Source organism: Carcharodon carcharias, chromosome 19 (genome assembly GCF_017639515.1).
Source record: "Carcharodon carcharias isolate sCarCar2 chromosome 19, sCarCar2.pri, whole genome shotgun sequence".
Lineage (NCBI taxonomy): Eukaryota > Metazoa > Chordata > Chondrichthyes > Lamniformes > Lamnidae > Carcharodon > Carcharodon carcharias.
Genome location: NC_054485.1, coordinates 34,819,434 through 34,846,045, shown reverse-complemented (window position 1 = coordinate 34,846,045; position 26,612 = coordinate 34,819,434). Strand labels below are relative to the sequence as shown.

Genomic DNA, 26,612 nt, shown 5'->3' with positions numbered 1-26,612 from the left:
ATATCCAGTACTATCCATTTTTAATATCTCTTCCATAGTTACGAGTTTCAACGGGTGTCTGGATTATGGGAAATGCCTCACTCTTCACACTCCCCTACGGGTGATTTGTTTGTTTCTCACCTTCACCTTGGAATATGGCCTTGCATTTTTAAGCACTTTGCCCTGTCTCAGTTCAAATTGCAACATTTCCAGTCAGTTGAAAGTTGAAAAATCATAATTCCAAAAAATAAGGAAGCATAACCTCATGACACTATTTGCACTCTCAGGGAAGTATGTATTTAAACTCTTAGTCATCATTTTTCATCTGCAACATTCCATGTTTTGCTATTGAGTAGGCTCTCAAATTTTCCAAGAATGTATTGCCTCACTTATCCATACTAAATTTCATTGCCATTTGTCTGACCATTGCATTAACCTGGCTATCTTTTCCTGAAGTTGTTTAGCAGTCTTCCTCACTGCCAGATGTCCTACTTTTGTGTCAGCAGCAAAGGTCAAGTTGCATTCCTTATGCCCAAGTCCAAACGACCTATATGTACCAGGATCAAAAATGGGCCCAGCACTTCCTTTTGGGGTTGCTCAGACTTCTCCAGTCTGAGCATAGCTTCTTTATGCTATCATTGTTTAATGTCTATTCCAAACTTTCTACCCATATTTCTCTGTTTCTTATTGTACAATACACTTGAACTTTTCCAAGTAAACTCTTGGCGCACTTTATCAAATGCCTTTCTGAAAATTCATATGTGCTACATGCACTCCTGTCTCTTCATCGATTTAACTGATTTAAAAAAAAACACAATTACATTTGTCAAACTTGCCCTGAACAAATTTATGCTGCCTATCCTTGATTATTTTATTTATTTCCTTCTGCTTAGTAATTTGATTTCCTTTAATGGATATTAAGAATTTAACTATTACTGACATTAGATGAACCAATCTTTAGTTACATGGTTTATCCTTCTTTTCCTTTTAAAACAAGTATTTTGTATCAGCTGCTTTCCTGTCCTTTTGTATACTGTAGTTAAGGAGGTTTGAAAATTATACCCAAAGTTACTTCTGTTTTCTGCTTATCTTAGTGTGAAGTTTCACCAAATTAATAACTTTGCCATAAATAACAATGCATATCTCCCAGACTGAAATAAAAACTTGAATGTTTGAGTTTATTAAACCATTGTCATTTGTATGTTAACCAAAGAATTGCATATGTGATATTCATACTGACAAAAATTAATTTACTATCGGCATGGAATCATGGAATTGTACAGCAAAGAGGGAATCGCTTCAATTCATGATCTCATCTGTTTTTTTAACACCATTATTGACTTGTTCTGTCACCTTCAAAAATTTATCTACATGAACCTCCAGGCCTCCCTGTTCCTGCGCTCCCTCTATAATTGTACCATTTAATTTATACTCTGATACAATTAGGGGAGGAGGGGTCAAATGGCTCCCCGCCTTTTCTCTGACTTCGTTTGATCGCAATAGGTTTTTATTTAAATGGATATACTTGCCAGTTCCATGTGTTTAACTGTTTGTGTGCTGTGGCCATAAAAAACATGATCAGCCAGGTTTCTTGGGTTGCTTTTAAAAGAAGGATAAGTTTTATTGTACCTAGTTCAGTCTAAGTAAAAATAATAAACAGTGCTCTGACTTTCACACACACACATTCGAGGTTCATACAAATAAATAGATTACAGTGTAGGGAGGATAGATTAAGTAATTTAGAATCCAGTAAAATTAAAGGAGCGTATGACTCTTGAATATTGGTGCCTTGGCTGGCTTCAAGGCTGAATTTGGCAATTCTGCTGCTCTCGGCTCCGAGGTGATTTAAAGATGTAGAGGACGATTTATCTGTTTTTCAGGAGACGACTAAATTCAAAAATCATCTTTTGATGTAAAGTATGGTTTCACAGCAACTCCCTCTTACTACTAACCCTTCCAAAATGCATCACTTCACATTTCTGCATTAAATTTCATCTACCACTTGTCTCAACAGTTTAACAGTCTGTCTATGCACTCTGAAGTCTGCTACCATCATTTTCACTGTTAACTGTATTTCAAAGTTTTATACCCAAGTCTAGATTATTAATATATCGCCTGTCATTGGGAAAATGGCAAAGTGCTAGAATCCATAATTAAGGAAGAAATAGGACATTTAGAAAAGTTTAACGCAATCAAACAGTCAGCATGGTTTTGTGAAAGGGAAATCATGTTTGACAAATTTGCTAGAGCTCTTTGAGTATATAACAAGCAGAGTTGATAAAGGGGAACCGGCAAATGTAATGTATTTGGATTTCCAGGAGACAGTCGATAAGGTTCCACATAAAATGTTATTGCACAAGAGAGGAACTCATGGTATTGGGGGTAATGTATTAACATAGATTGAGGATTGGTTAACACACACACAAGACAGAGAGTCGGGATTAATGGGTCATTTTCAGGTTGGAAAGACATAATTAGTGGAGTGCCACGAGGATCAGCCCTAGGGTCTCAATTATTTGCTATCTATGTTAATGACTTGGAGGAGGGGGCAGAATGTAATGTATCCAAATTTTCTGCTGATATTAAAATATGTGGGAGGGCATGTTGTGATGAAAGCATAAGGAATCTGCAAGGGGATATAGACAGGTTGAGTGAGTGGGCAAAAACTTGGCAGATGGAGTTTTATGTAGGCAAGTGTGAAGTTATGCACTTTGGTAGGAAAAATCAAAAGACAGACTATTATTTAAATGGAGAGAGACTCCAAAAAAGTGCGGCACAGAATGATCTGGGTGTTCTTGTGCATGAAGCATACAAAGTTAGCATGTGGACACAGCAAGTAATTAAGAAGGCAAATGGAATTTTGCCCTGTATTGCTAGAGGGTTGGAGTTTAAAAATAGGGAAGTCTTGTTACAACTATACATGGTGTTGGTGAGGCCGCACCTGGAGTACTTTGTGCAGTTTTGGTCCCCGTATTTAAGAAAGGATATACTGGCATTGGAGGCAGTTCAAAAGAGATTCTCTAAGCCGATTTCTGGGATGAAGGGGTTGACTTATCAAGAACGGCTAAACAGATTAGGCCTTTATTCATTAGAGTTTAGAAGAATGAGGGGTCATGTCACTGAAACATACAAGATTCTGAGGGGGCTTGACAAGGTAGATGTTGAGAAGATGTTTCCACTAGTGGAGGAATCTTGAACTAGGGGACATAGTTACAGAATAAGGGGCACTCATTTAAAGCTGAGTTACAAAGGAATTTCTTCTCTGAAGGTAGTGAATGTCTGGAATTCTCTACCCCAGAGAGTTGTGGAGGCTAGATCACTGAAAGTATTTAAAGAGGAGAGGGATAGATTTTTGAAATATTGGGTTGAGGATTATGAGGAGCTGGCACGGAAGAGGAGCTGAGGCCTGGGGCAGATCAGCCATGATCTTATTGAATGGTGGGGCAGCCTGGAGGGGCCAAATGGCCTACTCCTCCTTTTTCTTATGTTCCTATGTTCTTAAAAAGAGCTGTAGCCCTAATACCAATTCACGAATGACTTGACTCTATACTTCCCTCCAGTCTGCCAAACAGTTTCTCCACTGCTCTCTGCTCTCTGCATTCAGTTTCAGTCAATTGCATATTCCCTTTGCCGAAGCCCATGGGCTTCCATTTGGCTAACCAGTATTATGTGGCACTTCCTTGATTTTGTTCTGCAATGTTCATATGCACAACATCAACTGCGCTACCTTCATAAACCCTTAGGGAATTTTATCGAAACATTTAATCAAGTTTGTCAGGCGTGATTTGCTTTTTAACATAATCAACCTGAAAATGTATTTGTATTACCATTATTGCAATAGCATTCTTCTCCAGAATGGATTTAAAGGAGCTAATCAAATGTGTGAATTTTATTGAACTACATTTCTTTGTACCTTTATGTTTTATTAATCAGCCTAGCCATTCATTAACATAATTACTGAATGAAAAATATGGCTTAAATGACATAGCAACTTACCTTCAAGCTTGATGAGTTTTTGTTAATTCGGGGTATAAAAAAGATGTCCATTTTAAATTTGTACAGGGACATCTAGGTTTCTTTGACTTATTTGGGTTGTGTAGCTACGTTATCCCTTTTTACAGTCCTGTGTCTAAGCTCTTTGATGAAACAACAGGGGTGATGAAGGTGGTGCAATTGCTTAAATGCACAAAAATTAAGTTTGCTGAAATATTGTTTCATTTGTGGTTCAGCTGATATCTTAAGTTTTGTAATTTTTGTGAATTATTGTTTAAAACATTTTTAATTATTGTTACTGTTTTACTATCCAGGATGTTGATTCCAAATGGCAGGAATACCAGAATAAAGTAAACTACCTCTTCCAGTGGATCAGACAGCACATCATACTTATGTCTGATAAAGCTTTTCCACACAATCCTGTAGAACTTAAGGTGAACACTCCACATCATCATGCTATGTCATTTAAAAAAAAAAGTTTGCGTAACCATATAATATTTAAATTAATCCAGATGGCAACAATGGTGAATCTTAGGGACTCTTCCCATCCATTATGTGAACAAAAGGTAGTTCCAAATATAAAATGGAGAATTGTATGTTATACTCATCCCAATTCTTGTGCTCGCAGTGAATGGAATAACTGCTTGTGTCTTAATTGATGGACTTTGGATTCACCTGAAGTGAAGCAATTTTAGCATTTGATTTTGGTTAAAAAATATCTTGTTACTATTTTGATTTGTGTTGAATTCTTATCTGCTTAAGGGATAGGGCAATTAGACTTACTCAGATTTTCGAAGTCTGAGTTGCCAACTGACTGATGTTCAAATTCAATATGCTCATTGAATGAATTTTACCAACTTCTCGATGAAATGTAATTGGTGGAATGCTGCATATCATCTTCAGTGCTCAATCTGGGGAAGCAGAACAAAAGAGAAAAAATTGGCAAAGCCAAATTCATTGAGCACAAACTGTCTTGAAATTAGCTTTACAGTGATATTTATGCAGGCTTTGGTTAGCCTGTGGCTCAGGCAGCTGTAACTTTTGGCTGATGGAAAAAGTTTGATTGTGGGAGCAGTAGTGCAGAAACTAAAAAGAAATATGCGTGGAATTATTAATTGTATTGTTTTGTTCTCAAATGTGAGATGATGCAGCAAGCTTTTGGATTCAGTTGTCTTAAGCTTGAACTGCTGTTTCTTTTCTCTTTCCTCCCCTAGGCACTTTATAACCAATATGTACATTTTAAAGAAACAGAGATACCAGCAAAAGAAGCAGAAAAGGCACAAATACAACATTTATATAAATTATTTGAGGTAAGACATTGGGGGCTAGAAATTGGATTGAGCATAAATTAGATTGTGATCTGATCAATTGAGAATGTTTGATTGTAGTGATGAAGCAATGCCTTGAAATTTCAGTGGTGAGGCTGCATCTCATTTGGATAGTACTGGTGAGCTGTAAGTGCCGTTTTTGGGGACAACCAGGCTGGCTTTGATGCAAGTCAAGTCTGAGAGTCCACTTGTAGAAGGAGGGGTGTGTGTGGGAATTGAATGGTGGCTGCCAGCTAACCTTGGTTTTAATGTGACCTGGGAGGACCACTTCTCCTCCTCCTAACTCCATGTTAAGTTTAAAAAACAAACTTGGCCACTGGAGACTGCCACTCCAAAGACCATTTCAGGATCATTGATTTGGCCCCTCCAACCATGAATACATGCAATACAGGTTGCAGTCATGCACAGCCTGATTTCACGAAGGAGTCTGGCATTAGATGTCCCACTTGCACAAGTGTTAGCCTAAAGTCAATTCCAGATGGGTGATCTGGATGCCTGTGGAAAAACCTGAGCAATATAATGGACAATGCTGTTCCAGCGCAGAATGAGCTTGCACATACTTCTTGTTGTTTTTAACTAAAAACAGAAAGTGCTGGAAAAAGTCAGCAGGTCCGACAGCATCTGTGGAGAGAGAGAGTTTCAAATCCAATATGACTCTTCTTTGGACCTGACAAAAGGTAGAAATGTAATGGCAGTAATAAAGAAACAAAGCATTGGCCCAGCATAGGTGTTGATAGCAAAATAAAGGTCAGCTCTGTCAGAAATTAAAAAACATGAAAGCAAGATACAAACTGGCACTCAGGTGGTGGGGCAGAATCAAAATGGAGGGCAGTTCATGGCCTGAAGCTATGTTTGGACGGGGTGTTTGGGGCCTTGGACAGTGAGAAGAGAAGTCAAGGGCCAGGTGTTAAACCACCTGCAATTGCATGGGAAGGCTCCATGGGAAGGGGATGATGTTCCAGGAGTGATTGAAGGGTTGGACCAGGGTGTTGAAGCAGCTAAAGCAGCAATTTACTTGTAACTTTCAGCTTACTCTACTGTACTCGCTGCTCATAATGTAATCTCCTGTACATTGGGGAGACCAAACACAGACTGATGACCACTTTGCGGAACACCTCCACTCAGCCCACAAGCATGACCCCAACTTTCCAGTCACTTGCAATTTGAATTCACCTTGCTCTCATGCTCACACTTCTGCTCTCAGCCTACTGCAGTGTTCTGGTGAAGCCCAACACAAGCTGGAGGAACAACACCTTATCTTCCAATTAGGCACTCTACAGCCTTCTGCAGTAAACATTGAGTTCAACAACTTCAGACCCTGAATGTTATCCTCACTTTTGACATTGACACCTACCCCCACCCCAAGTGCCAATTTGTATCTTGTTTTTATGTTTATGTTTTCAGACACAGCTAGCCTTTATTCTGCTATTAATCTGGAGCAATGCTTTGTTTCTTTACTACCACCATTACCACTCCCTCTGCCTTTTAGTTTCATGACATCTTTGGTATTTAATCTCCCCCGCCCTCAAACCTAGTCCTGACCTTTTTGTTCCATGTGATCGGAACCCCCACCTGCCGCCTCACTTTTTCAACAGCACGAAACTCATCACGTTTCAACCCCTCTCTTCAGTTCCGAAGGAGAGTCATGTTGGAGTCAAAATGTTAACTCTCTTTTTCTCCACAGGTGCTGCCAGACCTGTTGAGATTTTCCAGCATTTGTTGTTTTTATTTCAGATCTCCAGCATCTGCAATATTTTGTTTTCATTATTATTTTGGACTGTTTGCCATTTAATCCAAATTCTAGTTCTGGATCTATAAAAAAGCGCAGCATTTTTCTTCATGCGCAAGATGCATATACCTTTATAATCGGGAACTTATAGTCTTAGGCAATATTTTTATAAATTAAACAGCACCACCTGTTTCTTTTCTCTTAGGTTTGGATAGAGTTTGGTCGAATTTTGCTTCCCCAAGGATACCACCCGAATGATGTAGAAGAAGAATGGGGCAAACTGATCATTGAAATGTTAGAGCGAGAGAAGGCCCTCAGACCTGCAGTAGAAAGGTTAGTTTGTGTATTCTTATAATACTTTCAGTTTTGCAAGCAAGTGCAATCTGTGGTTAAAGTGGAACTTGTACACCATGCCCTGCAGAATAACCCAGATGTATATTTAAATGCTCCATTTTTAGCATTCTAATCAGTTCATTTTTTGAACAACATTTATGAACATTTGAAGGCAATCATTCAATCTCTCCTTAAGATAAAAATCCTTATGTTCAAGCAATTCTTGAAGTGGCTCGTTGGTAGACATTTGGGGAATAGGATTGTTTACACTTGTGATTCTCAGTAAGCAATTCCACCACTGAAATTCGTTATTTTCATATTTCACCTAATGTTGAACATGTGCAAGATGGAAACATACTATATTTATTAATAAAACAGTCAGGACAGAATAGGTGTGGTAAATAGACGGGGGCTGATACAGCAGCAAACCTGGGTCTTGCTAATATCGGATTGATTCTAAATTGGTTTAAAAAATAATCTTGAACCACACCTACAGCGTGGTTTACACTTTACACTATGCTAGAGTGATTTTGGAAGGATTTTAGCAACTTAAGTCCATGTTTTTGGCTCTTATGATTACGTCAGTGTCAGTGAGACATTAGGCCCTGGAGATTATGTACTTTGAATGCTGTTCTGTACATTCTCCAATAAACAAAATAAGCTGACTTGAATATCTGTTTCTCTATTTGGAACGTTTAACTCTTTAGAAAATAACAGAACTAATGATCTGTATAGTAAATTTGCTGTTTACATATAGCTCCACATTTCTCATTCACCCTTCACCCAAAATGGGCTGTATTGGCAAGTCACAGACTTGAGGTGACAGGAATGTTGGCAGCATGGTGCCCACTCTAGTAGTGAAAGGTGCAGAACGCCAGCAAAGCGGATAATAAAGAGATTGAAACTTAAAATGATAAACCAAAGCAACTTACCTGCATGACATGCATGTGTCAACAGAGAAACTAGATATCAAACCAAAGGTTCAGCAAAAGGCAATGTTAATGTGGAACAGTGTGGGAAAGACTAATTGACATCGAAGTAAATATGAAACATTGGAGCGTGCTCAGAAGACATATTTCAGGCTTCTGCTAATCTTGGTAAATTGCAGGTGGCCAATGGAGAAGAAAACACCTGACTTCATAAAAGTGGTACTATTGGACTAGTTGAAGCAAAAGCTAAAATGGTATAATAGACCATGCTGATCCACTTCAATTCATTCATGAATGTGATGAAGAAATTTAGCTCTTTTTAATGATAAAGTGGATCTTCACACAATTTGCAATTTTGGATACAGTGCACAGCTTGGCACATTTGAAAATGTGCTGCATCCAGTGAATTGCGTGAACTGCAATCACTGTAGGCAAATGCAGCAACACAGCCAGATATTACAATCAGTAAATGTGATGGATGGTCAGTTAATCTATTTTTTGGTGACGCTGATTAAGAGAAGAAAGATGGCCAGGACATTGGGGGAATTCCATGCGCTTCCATGAATAGTATCTTGAAGAGTTTTTGCATCTATCTGAACAGTAGATGGAGCCTTGTTCAATAACTCTTCTAAAGGATACCTGTTGTCATGCTGCAGTCTTCAACACTTCACTGAAGTAACAACCCAGATTAAGTGCTGAAGTCCAGAAGTAGTGTGTCATGAAGCTACTATAATACAAGTATTATATACAAGTATATAATATTTTGGAAAATATTTTTCTTTTAAGAGGTTCAGTCTGCGCGTGTGCCAGCTAGTCTGGGTGCTTTGATGGGTACTAATTTGGATATGTAAGGGAGATAGCATGCACTTGCATTTTTTGAATAGAGCATTCAAGAACTGGGGTGAAAACTGACACTTTTCTAGCAGCCACTAAGCAATATGTCTATATTACCAATAAAATTGCTACTATGAAAGGGGTTTCATTGTTAAATGTTAAAGTTCAAAGAGGCTGGTGAGACAATGAGAATTTGAATTCAATCAGTGGTGGTAGATATTACTTCATTTTTCGGGTGTGCAGGGTAGAGGCAAGAAGAGATGAAAAGGCAGCTGTAAGTCTCCAACTGGCTCCACAGGGATCAAAGTGAAAAGAACCTCATTTTGAATTCATATGGTGAAAATGCTTTGCTTGGTGTTTGGTTAAGTCTATGGGTTGCTGTTGCCTTAATGGAGATTAGTTTGGAAATTTGTCAAAAGTTACGATAATAGTAATTTGTAGCCATGTGCATATATATTTGAACCTGTGTAAATTAATAAAATGTTTCACTTAGTTTAATGTAAAACCTCAAGAACTGGTGGTCTAATTCATGAATTTAGACTCAGATCTCAAACATAACACTTAAAATTATAGGTTATGACAGTTGTTTAAAGGTACCCTCTGGGATTTTTAAATCACTCTGTTTTATCAACTGCATCAGCCGTAACAAGAGCTTGAACTCTCAAACCTCTATCTTGAAGGCAAAGTGCATGAACTGAGCCACAAGGAATGGCCAACAAATGTGACCTTGCTGATATTGCCCACATCTGAGTGCAATTTGAAGAAAAACCTCTAATTCTATTGTAGCACTGTTTCTAATGTTAGTTTGGGAACAAATAATTTGATTTAAATAGTTCAGGGAAGCCTTGGTGCAGGCATATATTTATACAGCTTTTGGATTTATATATTTATACAGTTTTTTAAGGAAAATGCTTGTTTGTATTATCTTAGTTTGTCTCAGTAAATGTATTTTTTAGACATTAAAAAGCAGTTTCTGGTTTCCAATCCCCAAGGGTGTGAACTGTCATATATGACTTGTCCTTTACAATACAGATCAAACATCTGGTATTTCACAACTATTTCAATATCAGTCGGTCTTTCCCACTGTTCTATATGAACATTTCCTATTGCTTGTTAGAGAGCCAGGATTTGCATTTAATCACATGCTACAATTGTTAATGCTGAAAAGAATCCGAATTAATTCTTCTGTTTGTGCTTTTTCGTTTTCCAATTTGCCATAGTACAGAACTTGAGTATTGCTGAAAAAAGAGACATGTCAAAACTTTTCGCCTTGCACTCATCAGGACACTTCTCAAGAATAGCAATATTTTGGTAATGTGGTGCATTTGTATCGACAGAGCTACATATATTAGTACATCGGGCCCTGTTCTTTGCAGACAGAAAGAACATGTACACACATTGCATCTGTTTCAGCTAAACAAAATAAGCGACAGCCATTCACTGACTCATTCCTTAGTGTAATGCCTTGACTAATCAGGGTCAAGCTACCTGATTTAAATTTCAAACAATGCTTGGCAGTTAACTGTCAGTTGCCATTACTGGTACATTATCCACAGCAACACCTCTACCAATCAGAGTCTACTTGCTAACCAATCAGAACTCTCTTCACATACAGTTTAACTTGTTGTTTTCCCCTTTTATATTGGTATTCTTGCGTAGTATCCTGATGAGTGCAAGATGAAAAGCTTCAACGTGTCTCTTTTTTCACCAATTTGTTTTAGCGCAGCAGAGACAGAATCTAATCTCTTCAGCAAAATGTTCAATTTGAACACTATCAGGAAAAGATGATAAATTTTATAGCTTTTTACTGTTGCAGATCACGATAGAGGTTTATCTCTAATAATTTACACCATATGAAATTTGAATGTGTTACTGCCCTTTCTGCTTTAACTGTGTTGTACCAGAGCCAAGTGACATTGTGAGAACAAATCTCCTTAAAAAGATAAACATTTAGTTAGTTGCTATAGACTGCCTCTAAGGAAGACCTTCTGCTTAACATGAAATCAATTTCTCCTCTTATGTTATACTTCTTTAGGCTAGAACTGCTGCTGCAGATTGCCAACAAGATCCAAAATGGAGCTTTAAACTGCGAGGAAAAATTGACATTGGCTAAAAATACCCTGCAAGCGGTAAGTAGAGAAGAACAATACAGAGATGGTTTCTAATGTCTTTGTCCAGTGAGGATAGATTAATTATATATATCATAATAAAAAAAATTCTGGAAATACTCTGACCTGGCAGCATCTGTGGAGAGAGAAACAGAGTTAACATTTCAGGTCTGTGATGTTTCATCAGAAAAAGTTAGAAGTGTAATAGGTTTTGAGCAAGTGGAATGGAGATGGATGGGAATAATAACAAAAGGGAAGGTATGCGATAGTGTGGAGGCAGGAGAAATTAAATGGCAAAAGGCTTCGTGGTTCAAGGCCAAAGAGAGTGGTAATGGAACAAGTAAAAGAACAAAAAAATGTGCCTAGAAGAAGTATGAAAGGCAGTATCCTGTATAACTGCCATCTGAAAGCTAAGGAAATGAGAGAAACAAGAGGGGAAAAAAACAAACCAGCAAAGAAAAACAAAATGGGGCAGGGATTATGATCTAAAATTGTTGAACTTAATGTTAAGTTCAGAAAGCTGTACAATGCTCAGTTGAAAATTAAGGTGCTACCCCTCGAGTTTGTGTTGTGCTTCATTTGAACACTGCAGCAGGTCTAGGACAGGAAGGTCAGAATGGAAGCTCGGGGTCATGCTTGCAGACCGAATGGAAGTGTTCTGCAAAATGATCACCCAGTCTGGGCTTGGTCTCCCAAATGTGGTGGACACCACATCATGAGCAGCAAATGAAGATAAATTAATATTTATTTGGGTCATAATATACACATTGGTCTATATGGAATAAACCATTATTTTCCCTCAACGATATGATTCACTCACTAGCGAATAAACTTCTCCAAATGAACATCAGTCTTGTAAATCATGTCGGAGATTCGTGGACTTAGATTGAATTATACTGAATTCAACTTTTTTTTTCCCCAGGATGCTGCTCACTTGGAGTCATGCCAGCAGGTTCAATATGAAACTGAGGTGGTTATGTACTTAGAGGAGTGTGAGCGATTAATGCGACAGCTGCAAATTGACGTGCAGATTCTCCGGGATGAGAAATATTATCAGGTAGAACAGATTATTATGAGGTAAGTTTCACCATACATTTATTTGCACGACCCACTCATTTTTACATTGATACACATGCAACTTTACCTATTAACAGAACATAAATTCAAATTGTTGCATATGGATTCCTTATGTGCACATCAGAAATGAATACACATGTAAGAAAACAGTAAGAGACATAACTATCCTTTCCACCACCACCTATCAATGTTTTCAGGAATAAATGCAATTGTGATTTGTGATCTTGTGCATTTGTCATTTCTTTAATCAGAGCTGTTACAATCCAGCGAGCTGTTTTGCATAATTGCTATATCTTTTCTTTTATTGTTAAGCTGCAAAATATCATTCAGCACTTTCTATATTTGTGTAATATATCAAAAAATTGACCAAAGTGGTTGACACAAAGATGTTACCAGATTGTAGTATGAAATTTAGCCCACAGTAAGGTAACACCTTGATTGGAATGATATCCCTACTAAGCTACTGTTAAGATGGGCATTTCTAAAATTGTGATGAGCACCTGTGGTCAGTTTTCTGAAAAGTGAAGTGGTAAGCATGCCATATTCTTAATTTTTCAGTGAGATTGTGTGGCCATGAATATTCATACTCGGCCTATAGCCAACTCATGAGAGGAGCATTTAGAGCTGTATTTTGTAAAACAGACATTTTTGTGCTTATTGAAGTGCAGGATCATCAGTGCAGGAATAGAATTATGCTTCACTACTTCAAATACTCAGGCCCGAATTTTTGCATAGCCAGAGGGGCTCCATGCCTTAGGCAAAATAACACCAGAGCCCAGATTCCCACCTCCTGTATCCGGCAGCCCCCCCTACCCCCCTGCCCTCCCTGCATTTCATCTTGGTGGGTGTTGAACATATTTCACACACCCACAGTTCACTGAGGTAGTGGCACATTTAAAAGTGCAGCTGCCTTCAACCAGAAACCATTTTGGTCACCCAGGTTTCTGAAACATGACGTGTATGTGTGTGTGAAGCCAACTGGGTGGGTGCTTTAATGTATAGTAGCTTGAGATGTTAATTAGATAAACATAAAGATAAACGGTAAAGTGCAATTTGCATTTGTTGAATAAACCATTCAAAAGAATGGGTAAAATCATGCACCTGGCTGGGAGACACCAAGCGATGTGTTTATATTACTAATAAAATTGGTGGAATGAAAGGATTATTGTTAGGAGAGGTAAAATTTTAAAAACCTAGTAATACAATGGAAAACTTACATTCAAAGGGGCAGCTAGGTATAAACAGACAGGAGTGTGTGTGAGAGTCAGAGGCATTTAACATCTAACCTGCCTATAAGCCTACAACTATATCTAAAAAGGAACCAAATTAATAAGTGTTTTATTTAGTTTTATATAAGAAGAACCGCTTGAGGCTTGGTGATCTTATTACTCAATTCAGAACTGCATTGCAAACATACCAATTGAAAATATAGATTATGACAGTTGTTCCAGTTTCCCTGTGGGAATTAAGCAGCTCACCCCTTTACCAAATGCTGTGTCATAACAACTGGGGGCTCACCCGGGAATAATATTTGTAATTCCTTGATTGGTTTGGAATTGGTGAATCTTAAGGTTACGAGTCTGAGAAGTATTTTAAATTCAGGAGTTGGTGAGATTTTTTTTAAGTGGTGAGACTGCAAGATGGTTTTGGCAATTGCTAAGACTTGTCTGGGAGTAGAAGATATAACTCTGATTGGGTTACAAAAAGTAACCAAGAGTAAGTTAAGAGTTGGCGGATAAATTACAATTGGGGTCACCTGCGGGGGCTAGGAAATTAGATGTAATTAAAGATATAGCAAACAGCATTTACAGTTAGAAGTGATACCTGACACTAGTGAGTCACAGCTGGAGGTAGTGAGACTTCAGTTACAAATGAAGACAGTTGAATTTGAACAAGCAGAGGAACTGGAAAATCTTGAATTAGAAGCAAAGGAAAGAGGGCATTTCAAAGTGAGTTAGAAATTGTGAAGATAGAGGAGGAGGAAAGACAGAGAGAATTTCAACTGAAAACATTGGCAGTTAAAAGAGATACCAGGAGGTGAGGAAGGACTTATTTCCAGAGTAGAACCCAGTGGGCAGATGTTTAAATTTATACAAGCTCTTCCAAAGTTTGAGGAAAAAGATATTGAAGCATCCTTTATTTAATTTGAGAAGATAGCTAAACAGATGAAATAGCCACAGGAAATTTGGACATTATTGTTACAGGTTGGTGGGTAGAGTGCATGAGGTATATGCTTTGCTACCTGAAGAGGTATCAGTGAATTATGATGTGGCTATTTTGAGTGCATATGAGTTGGTTCCTGAGGCATACAGGCAGAAATTTAGGAATATGAGAAAACAGCTTGGGCAAACTTATATTGAGTTGAGAGACTAAAGTAAAGTAACTTTAACTGGTGGATACAGGCATTAAAAATAGAGACAAAATATGCAGCTCTTACGGAAGCAATTATTTTGGAAGAATTTAAAGATTTAATTCCTTCAGTAATGAGAATTCTTGGAGGAACAGAGGGTTGATTCTGTAAGGCAAGCAGCAGAGATAGCTGATAATTGAGTTAGTTCATAGAGCTAAACCTTTTTCTCATCACCCTTTTAAATCAGAAAAGGATAGAAAGTAGGAAGATAGGTAGTCGGGGAAGAGGAGGAGTAGCTGGAAATTCCCAAGAAGCTTTTTCTCAGAATAAAAAGGAAGGTGCTGAGGGTATGAATGACATTCAAAAATTGAGGTGTTTTCATTGTAATAAAGTGGGGCACACACAGTGTGTTGGAAATTACTGGGAAAATCTGTTGGAATTATTGGGGTGCAGAAAAGTTTTGGAAATATAAGTACTGTGGGTCCTGAGGTTCAGGCACAGGAAAAATCAGTGGTTTGTGTACAATTAAAACAGGAAGAATCAGTGATAGGTAAAGAAGTGGGAATGTGTTAACAGTTTACCCAAGAGAAGTCTGAGGAGCAGGTTGCAGAAATGTTTAAAGATTTTGTGTGTGAAGGGAAAGTCTTTCCATGTATACAGGGTGGAGTAGGTAAAGATGTTACAATTTTAAACAGACACTAGGCAAAGCACATTTGACCTTAAGAATGCAATATGAGGTTCCTTTCAATTTGGTTCCTTTTCAGACACAGTTGTAGGCTTACAGGTTGGTTAGATGTTAAATGCCTCTGACTCTCACACACAAACTCCTTTCTGTTTATACCTAGATATCCCTTTGAATGTAAATTTTCCATTGTATTACTAGGTTTTTAAAATTTTACTTCTAAGAGTAATCTTTTCATTCCATCAATTTTATTAGTAATATAACCACATTGCTTGGTGTCTCCCAGCTATAGGTGCAAGATTTTACCCATCCTTTTGAATGCTTTATTCGACAAATGCAAATTGCACTTTACCTTTTATCTTTATGTTTATCTAAGTAACATCTCTACGATACATCAAAGCACCCAGACTAGCTGGCTTTAATCCAATTAAGCCACACACATAGACACAGACCCTACTAAAGGTTCAATTTAAAAATAATTTCCAGTAACATTATACACATTAATATCTCTTCATGACACTGTAAATTCACAGCTCCAAAGTGGTCACAAAACTATTAGCTGTATTTGATGTGGGACTGTGAATACAAAGGTTTGTTTTTATAAGGGAGTAAGTACTTGAAGGGATTTAAATGTATTGAGTAGGCTTTTATCAATGAGTGTATTTTAATATGGTGAAGTCTGTAATAGATACTTAGAACTTTATTTATCCTGAGGTCTGCCAATGGTTGGTGCTGCATGAGTTGACATGGAGGGTGTAAGGGCAAAGAGTGCTGGGTGGGGGGCATGGGTTGGCATGAGTTGGTGCTAAGTTGGCATTGGGGCTGTAAAAAGCTATGGGGATGGGTAAAGGGGTATAGATTGGCATGGAGGGTATTATAGACCATGGGGTTGCATAGTGGGGAATGAGGTGTCATGAGTTGGCATGGAGTATGTCGGAGTTAAGGGATGAGGCTAGAGGGCTTTTTTATTTTACTTTTTTTATGACAACTGGGAAGAAGCCCCAGAGCACCAAGATGGGCAATTTAAACAGCCCACCTCGGCATCTGTGTTATGGCACAGCCGATGGTAAGTACTGTGTTGCTCAAATCCCAGAGGGAAACTTGAAACAAGTGCCACAGTTTATCTGCTATTTGTATAAATTTTGAAATGCATGTCTTGAATTCAGTAGTAATAAGACCCCAAGTCTTTTAGGTTTTTCCACAAAACTAGATTAAACATTTATTAATACGAGAAATGATTTTTAAATACAAACATCTACAAATTACTACTATGATTGCCTCTAAATCCCTGAATCAATCTAACTCCCAGTTACACTTTGGTTAAGGCAACAGATTTTAAAGGATCTAGGCAAAGAAACATGATACGCTGAACAAGTCGAATTCAAAGTGAGTTTTCTTAACTTAAGTCCTTTGAAGACAGCAGTTTGAGGCATAGCTGCTGAAGCCTTTTCAAATGCCTACCCATATACACAGCCTTTGCTCCTTAATGCATCTTTTCCCCTTTGAATGCAAATTCCCATTGGTTCACTATGTCTTTTGACTTTATCTTTCTGAAGATATCTTTTTCTCTGACAGTATTAAGATTTACCAGTAATCTTTGGGAAAAATAAATACACTGTTTCTAAACTTCACCTGGCTAGGTGATACATTTCACCCCTCTTTTGTAAACAATCTAGTCTGGTTTATTTAAAAATGCAAATGTCATTTTACCTTACACTCTAAACTTCCCCCATGTTTCCATCAAAGCCTTCAGACCAGCTGCCTTTAATCTAATTAAATCTCTCACACACACACCTCCCACTATTACTGTATTTTACAATAAATTCCAATAACATTATGAGAATTATATCTTCATGACAGCTGCCTCCACACTGTTTCTGAGGATGGAGGGCCTTACTCCAGTTAGCACCCATCCTCCCCCGGAATGAAAATCCGAACATTCAGAGCACTTTCTCCAGAGTTGGGTTTGTGGAATCAGGAAATTTCCTGACTCTGCGTATCCAACACAGGAGCAAGGATTTGGGCTTCAGTTCAGGATTAGATTCTACCTGAGTAATATTTTATAAGCATCAATTCCTTTCTTCTCTACTTCCATAACATACTTGTCCTCATCTACAAGTTAGCTTTACTGAATAATTGTGAATTTATCAACTCCCCACATCAGTGGACCTTGTGGCTTCTTTGAGTTTGAAAATGTAATACTAGTTTTTAGTATTACAATTCTTGTGTCTGTATCTCCACTCAGCAGGAAAGGAGCTGAGATTGCCCTAAAGTCTTTAATGTAGGGCATTTAGAGTGAGATGAAGCAAGATTGAAGGAGACTCTTGTGGAGAATAAACACCAGCTTGGACATGTTGGGTCAGGTGGTCTGATTTTGTAAATCCTGTGTACCAAAGGGGGAGACTTCTATCCCACAAGTTTCAGTTGGATTGAATCCAGACTTAAATTTAGGAAGAGAGTGCCTTTGGATCCCTGCATAAAGCTGAAGCTAACAGCAGAACATTGAGGCAGTGATTACTTACTGACTAGGTTTGCTCTAGCAACGTGCCACTAAAGCTTCAATAGTAGCAGTGGTAGAAAATCTCTCCTAAATGTACTACATGGCATAGCTATTCAATATTACATTAATGTTATTCAGGTGGTGGGATAGGACATGAAACAGGAAAAATAGCTTTACACAAAAAGCATTTTGGAATGCTCCACCAAGTTAGGTCATGGAATCAAGGAGGCATTCAAGATACAGTCGAATGCAAGGCTGGATGAGTTGAAATGTTCAAGGAATGATCTTAACAGATTAAAAATGATCTTTTCCGACCTTTGCTTATTTCTATGATCCAGTGAATTGATTTGATTTAGTTGCTTTGTGACACTTAAATCAGTAAGGGAATGTAATTGAAGATGAACGATAACTTTTAGTCACATATTCTACATTAAGATAGTTTCAGATATTGTTTTAATATAAAAACCATTGCAAAAATGTTGCCTAATGAATTCAGTGTGCCAACAGCTGTGTATTTTCATTTGGAAAGCATTGACTTCTCAACTTTCTTTTTCTCTTTATTCACAGAATTATTAAACTACAGGATGAGCTGTTGGCATTGAGGCTTGAATGCACAAACCTGTACAGAAAAGGACATTTCATCTCCTCCACAGAGCATTTACAACCTTTGAACTTGACTGTCACTGACTTAACAACTGATGTTAGTTCAGGCACTTTGCACATCACCTCCCTCACAGGGTTTAAAAAACCCATGACAAGATCGGAATTGATTGCAGTCTCTTCAACACAAGATGAAGGAAGCCTGAGATTTGTGTATGAGCTTTTGGCTTGGGTGGAGGAAGTACAGGTACTATACATTTCTTCAGTTCAACAAAAGTCCGAACTATGTGCTATACTTGTGCAAGCTAAGGATTCTATGGCTATGAATTGTTCATAACAAATGTTACCAATGATCTGTAGATCACAACAGTTCCACCAACAAGCTTTATCAAACTCTAATAATAGTGAATTTATTGTCTTTTATTGTTACACTGTGTTCATACTACAATATTATTTGAATAGCACCTTGAAATGCAATCTTTGCTAGCATATATTTTTCAGTTGCCATAAATTTATGCTTCCATATAAAAATCTATGCTATACTGCTAAGGTTGTAAAGAAATATGATTCAGTATACTGTTTCATTTCCTGCGTCTAATCTTAAGATTGTAATGGCTAAGTGCTGATCAGGTATTAATTTCCCATTCTAGATTCTATAGTTAATAATAAGTATCGGACCAGCTCATTGGGAATCCAAGTCAAGCTGAATGGGAATCCCTGTGGCTTGTCAGTAATCTGGGCCTTTTCGAGTTTTCATACTGGAAGTAGATATTCTCTGAGCTTTACATTAACACATCTAGTTGTAACTTTGAAGAATGCAAGTTCTTGTAACCCTAATTTTCTTTTTAAGTCTTCTTGCAGTGTTATTTGTTTCTCAATGCAGATTATGCAATAATTAAAACAAAGTGCTGGAAATACTCAACAGATCTGTCAGCATCTGTGGAGAGAGAAACTGTGTTACCGTTTCAAGTCAAGTATAACTGTTCTTCAGAACAGACTATGCCAACCTATTTCCAGAGTGATTCCAGCTATCACCACATTAAGGTGTTTAGGGCTCGGTGTGACTAAAGTGCAGACCGAATGATTGTCTGTCAGGGCGTATATGTGTGCATTATTGACAGATTTTCTGATGTGTGTGTATTGTACATGTAGTTATGATCATTATTTCCATTTTCTTTTAGTTCCAGTTGGAAGTTTCTTGGTTTGGAGAGCTCACAATTATATTTATACTGTGTTACGTAACTTGCTGCTGCCAACTCTTGTCCTAGTCTTTCACAACCATTGTGGATACTCCAAATCAGTCTTACTAATTTCACTAAGGCCAGCAAGCATGAAAACTTGATTTTCATCAAACTGATGAATCAGATATGTTTGTTTTCGGGTGTCACTGGCTGCATGAAATTCTCGTATTGGGAGGCATTAACACCGGCACAGGTCTTGCACAATATCCAAGCAGCTTTAAAATATTTGCAACATGAAAAAAGTATGGAATTGATGATGCATGGTTTGATCCTGCAGGTAAGACTTGACCGGGCTGAATGGGGCACTGATTTACCGAGTGTAGAGACACAGCTCCATACCCACAAGACAATCCACACTGTCATAGAAGAACTGGAATCTAGTCTTAAGGAAGCTAAAATTTATGAGGTAAGCCTTTCTATGTTTATGTTTCAGTAATTTAGGCATATGTGTTTCACAACCATATGATTAAATCAAAACTCTGGATTAGCCATTGCTCTTTTTCCAAATTTCTGCTAAATAGTAACATCTGCTGGGCATGCTACTTGGCATAGGGCTGCACAATAGTCCATCCTCAGCAGGGGGCTGCTGAAGGGGATTGTCCTGCCACTTTATTACTGGACAACATAGATGGTAAAAAAGCTGGTGGCAATGCCTTCTCCATCTGTTCTAAACTGAATCTATTTGTATGAAAATTAATGACATTGTGACGACGAGGAGGAGCGAATAGTAGGGGAAAATGTGTTAATAGTCAAGGTAAATATAGCATTAAATCTGTTTGGAAATTATTTATTGTCCCATCAGATCTGATTTGTTAATGTCTAAACCGAGTGCTAATAGATCTTTGTACAAATTATCAGTGCATATTTTTTTTCTATTTTAAGGCACATATGCAATATACATCAGTTGACCAAATTAAAACCATCACTATATTTTTGTATTCTACATGTATTATTTCTAAAAACACCATTTTATTTTACATTGCATTATCTTGTCTGTGAAGTTAAAAATGGGCAATTTTATTTTGCTTTGTGTATTTTTTTTAAAACAATGTCTGCACATGGCAGGCACTACCTCCTAGCCCAGATTATATGCAGATAAACATGCTTATGGAACAAAGGATCAAGTGATTATTTTATTTGACTTTAATATATCGATTGGTTTCTTATGGACTTTATTTATTATCCAAGCTCCATTATTTTTGACACAGCCTGTTTGGAAATAAAGTCTGTTCTAGCTAATTTTGAGAAAATTGAGTTCTTGTCTTAAATATCTTGGGGTATTTACAAACTTCTGATCGTGCCGCAATTCCATTTGCTGAAAGACTACTCTCTCAACTCACCATACAGTAGTAGTAAGAAAAAATCAGAAATAAAAGCAGCCATCTTTCCACCTTTTGGCAATGGGAACATGGTTTAGAAATTATGGTTAATAAATATCTGCAAATTGTATATTTTTAAATTCCATACTGCATTCCATTCCTTTCTCCTTTCTCAACCAACTGACTCTAGAAGATGTTAGAAAGCTTGCAGACTGGGCAGTTAAGTGGTATGTTAACTTAACATTGATAAATGTGTTCGGTGATGCACTAAAACAGAAACATCACATCCACCTAAGAGAATAAATATCTGAATGGGATAAAGAGCAAAGCGTTCTAAGGATACAGGTGAACAAATCATTAAAAGCAGAATTGTAGGTCAGCAAAGCAATTAATAAAAAACTAACAAAGCACTGGGATTTATTTCTGGGAGCACAGAATTCAAAAGTGATGAAATTTTGTTAAACATATAGGAACCCTGGTCAAGATGGTGTTGGGATTCACATTTGAAAACACAATTGGCCACAACAGGGGATCATGGGAGCAGTAAGCCATATGGCCCCATGAACCTTTTTTAACATTCAAGAAGTTTGTGGCTGATTTTCTACCTCAACTCCATTTTCCTGCCCTATCCCCATATTTCTTGATCCAGTCAGCGTACAGCACAGTAATAAATAGTCCTGCCTTAGATTTCCATGCACAATTTTCTAGTAAGTTGCTTTTTCATCTTTTGTACTAGGTTGGATAAGCAAAAGGCAGTTTATTCATTTAATGGTTCTTTATAACATGTTTTTTGTGCTTCCAGAGAGCATCACTGATGACAAGTTTGAATCTTTAAATCCCACTTTTGCATTGCTGTGAGCTGTGATGTAATTGTACAGAAACAATGAAACCATCCATTACAACATAATTATTTATTGCCAATTGTTCTGTTTGCAGGGCCAAATCTCTTCCAACTTTAAGACCAGTTATTCAGACACATTGAGTAAACTGGAGTTACAATACCTCAAACTACTGGTAAGTTAATTATTTAAATCACTCAGTTATTTCACTATTAATGGGCACTAACAGTGCTACCCAGAGTATTACTAATTTGATAACCTTACCTGCACTGAATACTGAATGCTCTCAGTTGCCCTAACCAAATCCTGTCTGTACCAATAATTAAATTAAACAATGGCAGATGAAATCGTAAACATTTTTCATTGGAATGGCACATTATAACTTTTGGATTAAATCTAAGCTAATTGCTTTGTTGTACAATTGATTGGAACAAAGCAAACATGTTCGTGCATCTCTAAAGATATGTTGCATCTGTATTTGTCCCAACCTACTTCAACTCACTAGAATTCTGCAGCACTTCAAAGTCAATTTCTGCAGCAAGCCAAACCAAATTCTGTAGCAAGAGAGTATAGATTCTATGGCATGTTGCCAAGCAGTCTTGTACATATTTGTCTTAAGAAAAATCCAATAGCAGCAATTTGAGTTTTTTTAAATCTCAGGTTTAATTAATCACACATGAACTAGTTTACATACTAGGAGGAGGAGAGGAGCTAGCAGGAGGCAAAGCAAAGACTTCAGCAGCAAAAGGGAAACAAACCCAAAGCAATCAGCAGGATATACCCATAGCCATCAGTCATGATGTCCTGCAACCAACCAGACACAGCCTATCTGCAGCCAATCGCCATAGGAAAGGAGATAGCTCAGGATGTGTGAGCAATAGCAGAGCAACTGAGATGACAAGTGTATGTCTTGTTTAGCTTGCGCACTGTGCAAGCCAGTGCATTATGGGATCGCAGAATACATTTTTTGTGTTCGTTCGGTGCTGAAGTAAAATGAAAGCTGCAGTGTGCAATCGTCTCCGCGCCTATGTGTGTGTTAATTAATCTTTGAAAAGTGTTATGGCACAGCCGGTGCTAAATGCGGAGTTGTTCAAATCCCAAAGGGAAACTTGAAACAATTGCCACAACTTGTTTTGCAATTTGTATAAATTTCGAGATGCATGCCTTGAATTCTGTAGTAATAAGACCACCAAGTCTTATAGGTTTCTGCAAAACTAAATTAGACATTTATTAATAGAAGAAATGACTTTAAACACATATAGATCTACAAATTACTACTGTGATAACTTTTAAATCCCCTACTAAATCTGACTCCCAGTTACACTTTCATTAAGACAACAGTAAGACACACATTAAGACCCAGGCAAATTAAATGATACCCTCAACAGTCGAATTCAAAGTGAGTTCTCTCAACTTCAGTCCCTGAAGGCAGCAGTTTGCTACATACAGGCTGAAGGTGTTTCATACTTGTTGAATCTTAGACTGCCTTCCCTTACACACAGCCTTCGCTCCTTTATACATATTTTCCCTTTTGAGTGCAAACACCCATTGTTTCACTATGTCTTTGGACTTTATCTTCCTGATAAAAAAGCTCTCATAGCACTAAGTTTTACTAGTAATCTTTGAGAAAAATAAACACACTGTTTCTAAACTTCACCTGGCTAAGTGACACATTTTACCCCTCCTTTGAAAACAATCTAGGCTGGTTTATTTAAAAATGCAAATGTCCTTTTATAGCTTACTTTCTAAACTTCCCCCATGTTTACATAAAAGCCTTCGGACCAGCTGCCTTTAATTCAATTAAGTCCCTCTCTCTCTCTCTCTCTCTCTCTCTCTCTCTCTCTCACACACACACACACACACACACACACACACACACACACACACACACACGTCCTACACATACACTAACCCCCCCCCCCCCACCCACCCACCCACACACACAGACTGTATTTTACAATAAATTCCAATAAAATTATGGACAGTTTTATACTTTCTGACAAAAGTTATCGGCTGTACCAATATTGAAATGTAACAAATTGTTGATGAGGACAATGGACTTTTTGGGGTAATGGCACTCAAAAAGCAAAACTAAAGTGAAAGAGCTAGTAGAAAGAAATTACTAGTGAGAAAAAAGGAAACTATAATAAACAAGAAGAAACCAACGAAGAAAAGAAAATAAAAAGGCTGAAAATGACAACACTTACTGGATCTTTGGGACGTTTCAACGAGACTGTTGAGCAGTGGAACTCCTACACTGAACGCTTTTATGATTTTTGTCCTTGCAAATCGAAATTTATAGAAAGGTGACAACTTTCTAAAGTGTGATGGGAGCTAAAACCTTTGGCTTATTAAGAAACTTGGTGAGCCTGACAAACCTGGCACAAAATTATATGTGGACATTGTAAAAGTCCTGGAGATGCATTTTTTCCATAAGCCACTTGTCATACCAGAAAGATTTAGGTTTCACAAAATAAGCCACAAAGAGGGGAAACAAGTGCACTGCATGTTGCAGTACTTAAAAAGCTCACTGAACATTGTGAATTCAGTGAATTACTGAACAATACCCTTGGTGACAGGTTGGTCTGTGCCCTTCGTAGTGAAGCAATCTAGAAATGCCTCCTGACAGAGGCTAACCTCACTTTGCAGAAAGTCATAGAGATTGCAGTCTCCATGGAGCTGTCTGCAAATGAAGCACAGCAGCTGAGTGCATCAACTTGAATGCATAGCGTGACAGTTGAGCGTGCATACAAGATAGCAAGCAGCTGAGAAGGTTACCGTTGTGGAGAGCCTGGCTACCATCCATCCGAATGTTGGTGCAGAGACCTTGAATGCAGTCAGTGTGGCAAGAAGGGACACACTGTGCTTGTAATAAAAAAACAAAATGTGGCAATGAATCAGAAAAGAAAACCAGAGAAAAAGAAATCTGCAGTTTGGCATAACAAGAAAAATCTGCATGTCATACAACAGGAACGGGAGGACCAGAGTGACAGAGTCCGAAGAAGAGGAGCCCCTCCACATCTTGTCAGTGACAGGTGGTTCACAGGGCTACTGGGTAACGCTGCTGCTGGAGGGCCAACCAATACATATTGAACTTGATATAGGGGCGGCAGTTTCGCTGGTCCCAGATGCTGTGTACAGGGAGAAGCTTGAACATCTTCCCTTGATGCCTGCAAAAATCGTTCTGAAAACATATACAGGGAAATCTGTACCTATGATGGGCAGAACGGAAGTTAAAGTGGAACTAAATGTACAGACTGCTAAGCTACCACCGTTTGTGGTGAAAGGTGACTTTTGGATGGTCATGGCTTGAGAAGATCTGGTTAAACTGGGCAGAAGGACACAGCATTTGAGGAGGAGAAACTGGTCTGACAACTGTCATAAAATAAAACATGCTGTTGTTTTTGAAGGAGATTTGGGAAGCATGAAGGGAATTACCGTAAAATTGAATATCAAAGCTGACCCTCAGCCAAAATTTCTGAAGGCCAGAACCATGCTTTATGCCATAAGACCAAAAGTTGAAGATGACCTGGAGCACCTGGTTAAGGTAGTAGTCTTGGTACCTGTCTCCCATAGTGAATGGGCAATCATCATTCTAGTGCTCAGGAAAGTTGACTCCATACACATCTGTTACTGTTAACTCTGTGTTGTGTGCTAAACAATACCCACTTCCCCATATTGAGGACCTTTTTGCTGGCCTGTCTGGTGGATGGAAATTCAGCAATTAGATCTCTACTAGGCCTACTTACAAATGCATGTTGATGAGAAGTCATAAGAATACCTTACCATCACAACACACAAGGGACTGTACAGATATTGCCATTTGCCTTTTGGAAAAACATTGCTCCAGCCTTGTTTCAGAGGGTCATGGATCAGATTCTGAGTGGCTTGCCTGGAGTTCATTGCTATCTTGGCAACATCTTGGTAATGGGCAAGACTGATGAGGATCATCTCGAGAACTTGATGCCACCCAACAAAGGCTAGAGTAGTATGGCTGACAGGTTCACAAAGACAAATGAGTTTTTTTCAGTCCTCTGGAATATTTGGGGGATGCCATTAATGCTGGGCTTCTCAAAGCACCCTCCAAGGTCAAGGCTGTGGATGCTTCAGCTCCTCAGAATATCAGCCAGCTTTGCTCGTTTTTAGGGCTGTTTATTATGAGAAATTTATTTCACAGCTGGCAACCCCGCTGAAACCCTTGCATGAGCTTTAGTGTCAGAACAAAGCCTGGAAATGGACAGGAGCCTGTGAGACTGCTTTCAAGAAGGTTAAAGCAGTGCTGACAGATTCTGAGGTACTGACGCACTTTGACCTCTCCTTACCTCTGCAACTTGCATGTGATGCATCGCCTTATGGAGTTGGGGCCACTGTTTCACACACTGCCCTCAGACGTGGAGAGGCCCTTAGCATTCGCTGCATGGACTTTAAGCAAAGCAGAGAACCGACGCGCTCAAGTCGAACACAAAGCACTGAGAATCGTTTTCGAAATCCGGAAATTTCACCAGTACCTGTTTGAACGGAAATTCATAATGCTGACTGATCATCGGCCACTTACCTCAATATTCAATCCACTCTCGAACATCCCTTCTTTAGCTGCAAGCAGGATGCTGCGTTGATGTTGAGTGCTCACACACATGACATCAAACATTGAAAATGTACTTTGCATGGCGATGTGGATGGTCTTTCAAGGCTGCCCCTACCAGTCAGCCATGTGGACACTGCTCAGAAAGACATTTTCTATTTTGCACACACCCATCACTTTAGTCCAAAT

At 38.3% G+C, this 26,612-nt stretch overlaps 1 protein-coding gene across 4 annotated transcripts in view; it reads left to right on the top strand.

Moving 5' to 3' along the window:
* Positions 1-26,612, top strand: part of macf1a (microtubule actin crosslinking factor 1a) — a 651,250-nt gene that overhangs the window by 342,355 nt on the left and 282,283 nt on the right. For all 4 annotated transcript variants that reach the window (XM_041213072.1, XM_041213073.1, XM_041213071.1 and 1 more), the window contains 8 exons: positions 4,287-4,406; positions 5,187-5,282; positions 7,235-7,362; positions 11,161-11,254; positions 12,156-12,310; positions 18,410-18,689; positions 19,961-20,089; positions 21,939-22,016. In XM_041213072.1, coding sequence (XP_041069006.1) covers positions 4,287-4,406; positions 5,187-5,282; positions 7,235-7,362; positions 11,161-11,254; positions 12,156-12,310; positions 18,410-18,689; positions 19,961-20,089; positions 21,939-22,016 — 1,080 coding nt within the window. The remainder of the gene's footprint in view (positions 1-4,286; positions 4,407-5,186; positions 5,283-7,234; positions 7,363-11,160; positions 11,255-12,155; positions 12,311-18,409; positions 18,690-19,960; positions 20,090-21,938; positions 22,017-26,612) is intronic.